This window comes from Excalfactoria chinensis, chromosome 5 (assembly GCF_039878825.1).
Source record: "Excalfactoria chinensis isolate bCotChi1 chromosome 5, bCotChi1.hap2, whole genome shotgun sequence".
NCBI lineage: Eukaryota > Metazoa > Chordata > Aves > Galliformes > Phasianidae > Excalfactoria > Excalfactoria chinensis.
This window is the reverse complement of record NC_092829.1, coordinates 51605842-51618336: the sequence shown is the minus strand read 5'-3', so window position 1 is coordinate 51618336 and position 12495 is coordinate 51605842. Positions and strand designations below refer to the sequence as shown.

The 12495-nt window shown below is 39.5% G+C and overlaps 2 protein-coding genes across 5 annotated transcripts in view; one reads left to right on the top strand and one right to left on the bottom strand.

The window, feature by feature from the left end:
* The window catches only part of METTL15 (methyltransferase 15, mitochondrial 12S rRNA N4-cytidine), a 128780-nt gene extending 116436 nt beyond the window's left edge, over window positions 1-12344 (bottom strand). For 3 of the 4 annotated variants that reach the window (XM_072338943.1, XM_072338941.1, XM_072338944.1), the window contains exons 1-2: window positions 12143-12344; window positions 10551-10830 (exon numbers count right to left, since the gene is read on the bottom strand). In XM_072338943.1, coding sequence (XP_072195044.1) covers window positions 10551-10830; window positions 12143-12144 — 282 coding nt within the window. In that variant the 5' untranslated portion in view covers window positions 12145-12344. The other variant, XM_072338942.1, reaches the window with a different exon arrangement.
* Window positions 12345-12417: 73 nt separating this feature from the next.
* KIF18A (kinesin family member 18A) overlaps window positions 12418-12495 on the top strand; it is a 41915-nt gene continuing 41837 nt past the window's right edge. The window contains exon 1 of the mRNA XM_072338939.1: window positions 12418-12490. The gene's annotated coding sequence lies outside the window, so the exon portion shown is untranslated. The remainder of the gene's footprint in view (window positions 12491-12495) is intronic.

Genomic DNA, 12495 nt, shown 5'->3' with positions numbered 1-12495 from the left:
TGAACAAACTTTCACCAACTTTTTACAGACCAACCTAATTTCCTTCTACAACTAAGTGACCAGACTGGTAGATGAGGGAAAGGCCATTGATGTAGTCTACCTAGACTTAAGCAAAGTCTTTGACACGGTCTCTCACAGTATTGTGATTCTATCCACAGGCACAGAAATAAAGGAAAGAAGACACTTACCTTCAGAATGTCTCAAGATACACAGGGATATCCAGCAAGACACCCTTACCTCCACTGCAAACCCTTAAATGAGGTCTGGGAAGGAGCAGATTCTGCTCCCCTCATTGCATGCACCTGACCTCCCCTGGGGTGGCCCTCCCTTCCCACCAGGTGCTCAATCAGTGCTTCCAGCCATGACTTGCATTTCCACTACAGGTTTCTATAACCCAAGAAAGCTATCCAGTATTTTTGTTTTAGAAATCCATTATCGTGTTGTCACGGAGTTCTCTCTAGAACTCACTCTGTGACAAGGGGAACAAACCCAGGGAGAAAAGGAACAAAGAGTACCTCCCCTCTCTAACCGCACGGTGCCGCGTGGCGCAGCCCGGCCACGTGCGCTCCGGGAGAGGGTAAGGGAAGGGAGATAGCTAATGGGTCTAGGAAGAAACAATAAAAAGAAAAAAAGAGAGATCTGAGAACGAAAGGCAGTTTAATAAACCCAATAACACTAAACAACAACGAGACAGTTTCACAAAGGAGAAAACCAAGTCCCAATCTCACCGACAGGCTGTGGGAGGTGGGAAGTTCCGACCATGCTGTCTCCTCACAGGGGACTGGGCCAAAAAACCCCGTCCCCTTCCCGACCACCCCTCCGGTGCCCCCTCCCCCCATGATCATTTAAGGCAGTCCACAGAATAGAGAAAAAAAAAGAAAAAGGTTGTCCCCTTAGCTCCCATTATCCCACATGATGTTCTGATGAGGAATAGCAACGCAAACCAAACTACATAACAAGTGTTTATGTCTTCAGTGTTCTAGATCCAAATCTATCTTCTATCAGTAACCATAAAACAGATTAAGACACTCAAAACAGCTGAAGAAACCCGTAGCAAAAATTATAACAGACATAAATTTGTAATACCTTACCAAGACATCATTAAAGAAGTACAACAAATCTTAGTTAGCTACAACGTTTGCAAATTTCCTCAAACCAGGAAACACAGCCTGATCATGTCACCACAACAAAACAACCTAGATGAGTTTGCAAATACTTTATTAATGCCTTAAAACATCACAATGAGTCACATCTTGGACATCATCCCAAACGATCTATGTAATATAAAGGAATCCCGATAGTGTTATAAAACATGTATATATTAGAAAGCTCTCTAACAAATAATATATTATTCAGAAAGAATAGAAAAAAATACTAGTAACTAACAGGAGTTCTGACCAAGTAAGAGTTTACTACTTGAGAAATAGATTTACATTAGGCCCATTCAAAAAGATATAATTTCCCACTTGGAAGAGGCCAGTTGGTCATTTTTATACCTTCCCCGGGTAAGTGCTTGCTAATAAATTCAAGACCAAAGTTTGTACTCAGTCACTTCATTCTTCATTGAAAGCAAAAAATGAAACAAAAAACAAAATACTAATCTTCCTAGTTTTAAAGAACAGCATCTGTCAAAATTTACCAAGTGTTTCACCAGATAATACTTCTGGAACTGTCAGAAATCTAGAATTATTTGGGTTAGGAAGCAAGAATATTGATTAAAACTCTTATGAGCTTGAGATTTTTCTCCCTGATGTTAGCACTTCAGTCACCAAAGTTCTAGCAGATAACAACTACGCATGAGAAAGCATAAGATTGCTATGAACCTTTCCTGTCTTCTCTTACTACTAGACAGAGCACCATCACTTGAAAGAACATACCTGTATAGTTGGAATAATACAAGGGTATAGTTGTAATTACAGAGTAAATTGATAGCCAGAGGGTCTCCAAGAAAAGACTCACCAGTGCTGAGGCTTTTCAGTTGAGATGGATGCTCACCAATGTTGAGGCTGGCCACAGAAACTCCACAAAGGCACAATCTCCAGAAAGAGATGCTACCTTAATGGTGGTCAGCCCTTGAATGGGATCTAGGAGAAGTGGAGTCAAGCTCCACCCCTTCTGGAAATTACCAGCTGAATTACCTTCACCTGTGCTCCCACAGCTGACTCATCACTTGCCTCAGATACTTAATCAGAGGTTCAGGCTGTGATCAACAGTCTCCCTTACAATACCTCATGTAAGCCAAAAGACATGCAGATTCCTAAAGCCACTTAACAAGGACTTCAGACTAATCTTGAAAAGCCAAGTACTAAAGTCTATCTGCCTGCCCTGATGAATTCCAAGCAAATATCTGTACATTTTATCAATAAACCTTCCTCCCAGTCCTACACAGAAAGCTACTCTTCAGTTGATCCCAATTTTGACTTGAGATGGATAAGGGTCCTTCCTCCTCCCAGTTTACCCTAAATCTGTTTAGTTTCTCTACCACCATCTCATGCACACACAAACCACATACAATAAGGATATCTGGTTATGTACAACTACCTAAGAACTTATCTAATGTCTTCAAATCCTGTTAAATATACAAAAATTCAAGAGGCATACTTGTTAAACGCCCATCCTTGTGGCTGTTGTATAATGCATTATCTTAAATAAAACTGATTGCTAACAAAATGTTGGCACAGTGAGACACCACATAAAAATTATTCATGGGACCATAAAGGTTTTTCTTTCATGTTATGAGAACACAAAACATCTTACAAAGGTGTTTTGTTTCATAAAGTAGATCAGATTAGAATCTCTATATTCTAGAGAGTATCTATTTTGATTCATAATTTTTCTATGAAAACTAAGAGATCAGCTCCCCACGTGTTATTGCTACCAAGCTAGAGAACCATGTATGACATACAGACACTCAGATAATCTGAAAGCCTGGACCACACTCCTGAAAAAGCTGTACTTTGCAGTCTGTTACTACTACGATGAACTCCAAAAATGAAACATAACCTGGTATTAAAGCATGGATTCTAATGTCATCTCAAGTAAGAAAGAAAACAAAACTTTAAATATAAAGTTATTTTACAAGGAAAAACATTAAAAAAAGAGCTTCTGAAAAATAAAAACATATATGACAAGAAATGGTCAAATTCGCCCTCTAAAGCAGTCATTCCAATCTTCTAACCACTGGAATAGGCTCCCCAGGGAGGTGGTTGAGTCACTGTCCCTGGATGTGTTTAAGAGCTGTTTGGATGTGGTGCTCAGAGATACGATTTAGCAGAGGGTTGTTAGAGTTAGGGTGCTATGGTTAGGCTGCGGTTGGACTTGATGATCTTTGAGGTCCTTTCCAACCTGAGTAATTCTATGATTCTACGATTCTGTAGAGCAGCACTTAAAAATGTTGAAAAAAATATTCAAGCTAAACCAAGCTTTCCAAATTTTGCATGTACTACCAAAAAACTGACACTGATGATATTGATATGAAAGGTATGAACTCCTTCACTGTATACACAAAGCCACTGATGTAAATAGACACAATTCCCATTTAAGCCAAAACATGCGTTATTACAGAAGACCTAAAATTGACCATATAAAGGGAATAAAATGGCCTACACCTCATGGCTTTACCTGCCAGAAAATAAAGATGACAGAAAAAGAATCTTAGTGTTTCATTCCTGTAAATAGTAATATATTACACCACACAAATCATTTTTATGCTATCCATTAAAGAGAAAGGAGCAAATACAGTATGCAGTAAAACAGAATTCTAGTTACAAACAAGAAACAACTATGTCAGTTCTACCTCATACAACTCTTTCATCTACGTAAAAGTCACTAGATGTAACTTTAGAAAAGCAAGATTTAGTATTACCAGACAACGTATTACAGTGAAGGAATGTATGAAGTGACTAAGAGTTGTTTATACTGCAGATCTACACAACAAAAAGAAATCCAAATAAATAATTGGCATGTAGGAAAAACAAGCTTCTCACATCATGTATTATACTAAGTACAATATAAAATGATTTTCCACTTCTGGTCTATTCAACAAGTTAACAAAATGCTGCCAATCCTATCCAATTCTTACATTTACCTCACTTCTGTACTTGAGCAAAGGATACTACTAAGCTGTACTTGTATATAGCTGAAATACCTGCAAGGTCACAGATGTGGTATATATTCAAAACTGGACAATAAACAACTTAAAAGAACAATGATAAGAAAAACCTAAGGTTTTCTCTAAATCAAAACCAGTAAGTGCTTCTCCAATTTAGGTACATTATAGTGCCTGTCCTGGGTTTTGGAGACAGGGAAGAATACATGACAGAAAATGGTATTTGAACAGCTTGTTAATTGAGGGGGTGGACAATATCCAGTCATTCTCTTAATTTGGAGTATCTTGCTTTGCTGTCTTCTGTAGCGGGTCCTGAAAAATAAAGGGATCATAAATTCCCTAATGACAGGCAAATTAAAACACCTTGGATTTATTTGAGAGCACTGCACATCTGTTCTGTTTTGTAACTGATGTTGCAAGCTTAGACCCTTGGTAGCAGGAAATAAGTACTTATATATTGAATCTCCAAAATGGCAACCTGTGAACAAGGCATGGTCAACTATTCCTTAGTTTAGTTTTTAAATGGAACTTGTTTTGTGCTGTAGAAAGATAGTAATTCTAAAACTTGAAGGAGTAGGGGTGGGTAGAGATGGCTACATCTGCACAGGGAGGAATGTTTTGGCTATAATTCTTGGGCGTCCGCCCAGCCACCTCTTCTTCCCACCTGCAGCATTGCTCTCAGCAGGCAAATCTAAATGTTATCAGCAGCAGCAACAACAAGACAGCTCTAAGCAACTTTGTTCTGCATCTTTCTCTATTGCAGTAGGGGAAGGGTTGTTTGCAGCTGCTATCTCCAAAGAGACCAGCAAGGGAGCTTGGTCTGCCTACTGAGAACAACTCCACAGATGCACAAGATTTCATTTTATTGTAATACCAAGTCAGCTTGCAGTTATCACTCTATGGCATAACAAATGATAGTGTTTCAGGAGACTATCTAAGAGTCTGTGTTATAATAAAGCAAGATTCAAAGCTTTTGGGTGACTCAGCTTGTAATGACGCTGTATATGCTCTCCTTTTCTGTTGTGACAGCATTAGTCTTTGCACCTCTTGGGGAAAACTAATAAAATGCACCAGAAAGTAATCTAAGCCCTTTAAATTTTAACTTGAGTGAGCCTGTGATCCCAGAAAGGGTGATAATTAATATATGTAGCTACTCATTTCCTTCCCATCTAGTACTCTGTGCCTTGTTTAGTCAGCCTTTCGGTTTAACTTTCTTATTAAATATTTGAATGCTGGTTTGCAAACAGGCGTACAAAGTCTTTACCACAAAATATTACTAGGGGTTTAATGCCATAATGGTACTGTGGGAAATATCTGCAGGTTTTTCTTTCTGTTTTGTACTTCTGTTCAAGGCAATTCTGTTTTGAGCAGCTTCTTGCAGGCTTGTTCTGTATAAAAAAATAATTCAGATATAAACTACCAAATCTGATGTCCAAAATTAATGGCCATCTGAAATCATCCAAATGTTCAGTCTGATTTTTATTATCTTTTCTTCTTCCCAGAGCTTGAACACATATCATTCTGATGGTGTTTACTGGTGCCTCAGCACTTTGGGAGAATACTTCTAGAAGTTGCCTGAAAGTGTAAATATGTTTATTTAAAAATCACTGAAATAATCTGGCTCTCTTTGTAAAATGTTGATTTAACTAATACGTACATATGTCTCTCTGAACATAGTGCCTCCTATCTATTTCCATGGAAATTACAACAGACCTAAAGATCACAATAACAAACCCCTCACTCTGCTCGTCACAGAATGAGGCCAAACCAGCCTGTAAACTATTGACAAAATTGTATTAAGTAAATTGGTGTATTAGTAAATTAATATTCTGTGCAGATCTTGGTATTTTGGCTGCACCCTACAAAATGCCTCACACAACTTCAGAACTCAAAATGCATTTCTCCAAGTCCTTTATCCAAATTCCTATTTATCTTGAAGACACTGTGGAACACTTTAATTTTGAGAGCCTTTACTGTAAATGCATTGCACCAATCAAATCGCTTGCAGGTAGCTTTGGAAGCACTATGACGAGCATGCTGGCCACCAACAGAGCCACATAACTATTTACATACCATGATACCTGGAAACCCTTCTCATAAAACATAAGTCCACGCTGCAGGGCACTGTAGGGAGGAAGGCTATTTTTATCCATACAAACTTACATCCAGTATAACGCAGAGAAGGTAAAGGAATACCAGCATATGGACAAAGATATAAGAAAACTAAGACAATAACTCTACAACAATAGGCTACGCTTTTGAACATCAGCAGTTTATCTCAGCTTCATGCGATTGTCATCTTGACTAACGAGATCCATGCAATAAGGAAATATTTAGGCTCTGAACTGACAACACCCAACAGTGGCAACAGACCTGCAGAAGGTAAAAGGCTACTGTCTTCAAACTGATTGCTCAAGCAGCACTTCAGTCACAAAAGATCAACATGAGATCAACATGTCAGCAAAAGCTGATGTTTCCTTCTGTTACTTTGGAAAGCTGAGCTCATACTCGTTTTCTGCTGACCATGAGTCTTTAAATTTGACATGTGCATGCATGAACACAGAAGTTCTTATAAGAAAAAGGAAATCTGATCCAAAAGACTGATAAATAATAGCAAAACTGGATGTTTTTAGGGAATATGTTTCTTCCTAGAAGATAGATCTCATCCCATTATTCCCAAGCAAAGAGATGCAAGCAGTGTAGTAAAGCCAAGAGTGCACAACAGGCAAGAAATGCCAGCTAATACAGGATGTGAGACAAAAATCTATCATAGAAAAGTTACCTTTTAAAAGCAAAAATAAGCATAATTTGAGAAAAAGATCATCCAATATTAACTGTTTCTAAGTGAACTGCTTAAAGACTGGAGAAAAGGAAATAAACAGCCTCACTAATCTGTTCCCACCACCATTCTGGTCACCTATCATTCACAGACATCCAAAAGGAAATACTTCTAGAGCTACTATAAACCAAATACTTAAATTACTTTATCTACAATCCTGTTTATGGTAGACAGCCATAAAAAAAACCACATAACAAGTTTTGCCATTAAATCTGAGCATATATATTTTGGTTCTAGTTGCATATAATTATTATACATAAAAACCTCTTGTTTGTGCTGGAGCAATATTAGAACAGATTCCTAGAGCTCCACAACTCATAAAAACCCGTGTTAGAAAATCCTCATGGGAACAATTAAAAACTCAAAGTTTCATAGAACTCAATACCAGTGAAATTATTTTTGGTATCACTGCATAACAAAAAAGAGACTAGCAAAAAAAGAAAATGACTGACACAAAGGAAAAAAAAAACTACAGGAAAAACAGTGAAAATGAGGAAAGATACTTGGGGATGTCTGAAGACATTCATTACAAAAAGGGATGCTTGGTTCTTTCACTACTTTTAAAGCTCAAGAGAAGAGAGAAAACTAACTGCCCCAAAAACTGCAAGGACAGCAGTTGAGTATGTGTAAGGCACACCAGCAGACTGGGATAGCTAAAATATTATTTAATCAATACAATAAACTTAAAGGGGAAATTACTGGTGCATGGATTTACTGCAACAGACATTTCATTGAGGAAAAGAAAAGGAGATCAGTAAAAACTTATCTGTACAATGTGTTTTCAAGAAAGGACTACCAAAGGGACTTGGTCAAAATAGGTTCTAAAGCAATAAAAGGAGACTAAAAGATAAGCAGAAGTATTATTGCTTATATCCCTGACTGATTCCACACATATGTCAAGCAACAGAAATATTCAGTGGGAGGGTACAAACACCTTGTCCACAGCTGTGACTCACTCTTAAAGTAACATTTATGTTCTTCGCAACCTCATTCACTGACCAAAACATAGAAAGATGTATCCCTAACCAGATTTTCTATATATTGGCAATTCATTGTCTTGGGATGCTAGAGGAAATAAAGGCCCCCTTGTTATTTTATTTGATAACAAGAAACATAACTGTGTTAAAACTGAGTAAATGAAACCTTAGTGTATGCAGGAAAGAAGGCAGAAAAAGAAAACCGTTTACATGCATTATAAAAGCATCTGCTCAGGATGACACTCATTCTCTTATGTCTGACATTAGTGGTTTGACCATTAGTACAAGAACCTCTGCAAAACAATCTACACAGATGTCAAAAAACCATTTCCATCCAATAATATGCTGCTTTACATTCATTAATATTTGAATCCTTAAAAAGTCTTCAAGAGCTAGAGTTGCTCTCCACAGTTTAGAATGAAGAATATTTTCTTTTGCAAGTTCTGACCAAGGAGGCTTTACATATCAACAGCCAAAGACCCCCACAGACTAAATTCTTAATTAAGTAGAAACTCACACAACTGAAAAAAAATACCCTTTATGTACAGTGTCACAACTTACACATTCACCTCTTGTACAAAAATGTCATGATAGTTCTGAAATACTGAGGCGCATTAAAAAGAGCATGGCCAGCAGGTCAGGGAGATGATCCTCCTCCCCTACTCCACCCTGCTAAGGACTCATCTGGAGTACTGTGTCCAGTCCTGGGCTCCCCAGTACAAACAAGACAGGGATCTCTCAGAAAGAGTCCAGCAGTGGGCCACAAAGATGGTGAGGGGCCTGGAGCATCTCCCCTATGAAGAAAGGAACAGAAAGCCCTATATGCCAAACGGACCCTACCTGCAGGGAGGCATACTACCTCCCCGAATGTGGGTTAGGGACATTGCTGGGAGACTTCCCAGTCTGATCTGCCCTCCTGACTACTATCCCCTGCTGATAGTTCAGACTGGCAGTGAAGAAGTTAGTAAGAGAAGCCTGAAGGCTATCAAAGATGATTTCAGGGGGACTGGGGAGGGTAGTTGAAGGTACAGGTGTGCAAGTGGTTATTGCATCTGTACCTTCAGTGGCAGGGAGGGACACTGAGTTGGGCCTAAAAACCCACCTCTTAAACAAATGGTTGAAGAGTTGGCGCAGGCATAGGAGATTTAGTTTTTTTTGTTCATGGGGCAATTTATTTGGCACCTGGCATGACGGCTGCAGACAGAAGCTGCCTGTCTCAAAGGGGTCGGAGGGTTCTAGCTGAGGAAATGTCAGGACTTACTGACAGGTGTTTAAACTAGGTAGGAAGGGGGAGGGGGACAAGATGAGGGAACGAATTCTTAAATTCTTCAAAGAATTTAAAATAACAATGAGTTCCAAACTAAGGAAGCTCTCATAAGGCAACACAACAAAACTAGAGTACACCATTCTGATCACCCCAAATCCATCTCAAACTTGCTACATCCCTTTGCACTGTCAGTCAATGGCGTTTCGAGTATATATAAATAGCTGCACATTTTGCACGTAGAACTTTTAGTTAAAACAATGAAATTGTACACAAACTTAGCATTGATTGACTAAGCCTGTATGAAGCTAACAGAAAAAGCACTCACATCTTAAACAAAAGCATCTGACAGGTGAAACCCACTCAACCATAAGCTGCATGTGAAATTCTTTCAACTTAGTATCATATTTAAGAACTCCCAGATGCTAACAATTTCACCACTTAAGTTTCGTGAAGAGACTGTGAAACAGTATACCTAAACCGCATATAACACATGTAGCATAGACATACCAGTGCTACAGCACAGACAGATCTGAGCCAATCCAGATATCAGAAGGAATCTTTCCATAGTACTTCAGCCTAACTAGGCAGCTTGCAAAACCTGTCTAGTATTAATACAAAACTGTTTCTGATGCTACACAGTGCCATTTGTAACTACAGCATTTTTACGTGTAGTTTAAGTGCATCCTAACGAAACACAGTACCTCAAAACCACTAAAACAGTGAGGAGGTTTAGACCAAATGAAGGAATTTCTTCAAAGGTTGGTCAAACACTGGAACACGCTGTTCAGACCCACAGTTGGGTCCTCAGCCCTAAGGTACTTGACACACACAGACATGGCACTAAGGGACACAGTTTAGTGATTAGACTCTGTCAGACAGGCTAACACAGCTGGATTTAATGATCATGAAAGTCTTTTCTAACATAAACGATTCTATTTTTCAACCTATGTACTTACTAGATCTTACACAGAAGGAAGAGAGCTCTTCAAAATTTGATGATATAATCACACATAAAATCACCCTATTACTACTAGCAATTAACATGACATAACGCCCTACAAACACACAAGAGCAGCCTAAGAAAACAAGCCCAAAAGCAAGAGATTACTGGAATGCTGCAGTTTTAACAGATTACCTATTTTGCAGGATTTGTAAAGGCCAGGCATACAGACACCAGATTTCTACTACCATAAATACAAAACCTTAATCAGGATGGCAAAATAAAGTAGAAGTTTTAAAAGGCAGAATAGTCTCAAAGAACATCCCTTATTTCATTAAAGGAGAGTTATCACCACACCACACAAACTTTTCTGCTGTACAGATAGTAAATCATAAGTATGAACCAATAATTTAACTCACCTGGCCTGACTGGGGGGACAAACAATTCACAACCTCCTCCATCATCACTGGTTTGTGCAATCTTCCAAAGTTTTTGTTTTCTGTACTATGAATTGACTCTTCAGCTTCCTTTTTCTGTGTAGTTTGCTCCATTAACTCATATTCAGAAAGCTGGTTTACTGAAGAGTGGATCCTTCTGGCCAAAGCAGTTAACTTGATGGGATTCAGTTTTAAGTTGCACAGAAGCAGACATTTGTTAACTCGGCACAGAGTCTGAGATAACATTCTGGAGTTGATCATCCTAGAAAAACAGATGTTGGGAATTACTTGGGCAAATACTTAAAACATTAAGTGCTTTAAAAAAAAATTACAAATGCTGTAAGTAAAGCATTACAATTCACAACATAAGAGGCTTTACAGAAATGCCATCTCAGCAAGAAGGTTCTGATAATTTTACTTTTAATTTCTTTTTAGCAATTTGAAGACCATGTAGCAATTAATCATATCTAAGGAAACAGGACTTGATTTCCACAAGAAATACCTTCATTTCCTTTACATAGCTAGGACTCTCTCAGTGTTCAAGCATCTTCAGAGAAAACCCCATTAAATAACTAACAACACTTGAGCACAACTACAACAGTGGCTCAGCATTCACATTGTACCCCAGCATTCTGCCATGCACAATGAGACGCTTACTCTGAATAGCAATAGATGGGCTGCTAAGTTCCCTTTATATCTAGTTGAAATGGGAAAAACACAAGTCAAATTGTGCTACTGGGTTTATAGCATGGTTATAATTAGTATTCTAATCTACACATGATTAAATTCTGCAACAGAATAATTCAAAACTGAATATTAATGGAAGGCTTTATTTGCTTTTTTATGAGCACACACTTTTTGTTGTACCATACTTCAGACTCTCTCTTACCACACAAAGTCTGCACACTTTGGCAGAAGGTCCTCTGAAATAAAGACTATCCTACTTTCACACCACTGTACTTGTAAGCACTTATCAGCCTTTAACCTTGAGCCAACAACATCCAGTCCTTTACAAAAAACCCTAAAACCTCAATAGAAGCTAATAAAAGGGCTGGGAGATCAATAATAACCTAACTCACACTGCCTTGCTATGTAACCTGTATAGTTGGAATAACACAAGGACATAGTTACAAGGACATTACATAGCAAATGGGTAACTAAAGGATATCTAAGGAAAGACTCACCAGTGCTGAGGCATTCAATCAAGATGAATACCCACCAATATTAAGGAACTCCACAAAGGAGCAATCTCTAGAAAGTGATGCTGCCTTAGTGGTGGTCAGCCCTTAAATGGGCTCCAGGAGAGCTGAAGTCAAGCTCCACCCCTTCAGGGAGCACAGCTAAATTACCTTCACCTGTGCTCCCACAGCTGACCTGACACTTGCCTCAGGTGGTTAATCAGAAGTTCAGGCTGCGAACATCTTCCCTTACAGGCCCCAAGAGGTATTTCCTACCCGGAGCATAGCTCAACATCACTTATCTACGCAACTGAGGAAAATTTTTTGTGCCTCTAAGGTCGCAAGCTGCAGCAGAAGGCTACAGAGATGATTAGGGGCCTGCAGCAACTCTCTTACATGGCAAGGCTGACAGATCTGGGGTTATTGAGTCCGAAGTAGGATCTTATCGGCGTTTGTAAGTATCGAGCAGGCCCCAAGGACGGCGGCTGGCGACGGCTGACAGCGCTCTCCCCTCACAGCCCCCACAGCTGCACCTGCGAGACGCCCCACGCTCAGCGCTACCCGGCACCACACAAACCGCCCGCCCCACGCTCGCAGATACCCGTCGCCGCGCGCTTACCCGTCGCGCCGTCGCTTTGCTGACGTCACGGCGGTGGTGGCCAATGAGGAGGCGAGGGGGGCGGCTGCTGGTGTTTGAATTCGGCGGCTGGGCTGGGTGGCGGTTCATTCGGGTGCGGCGCGGGGGTGAG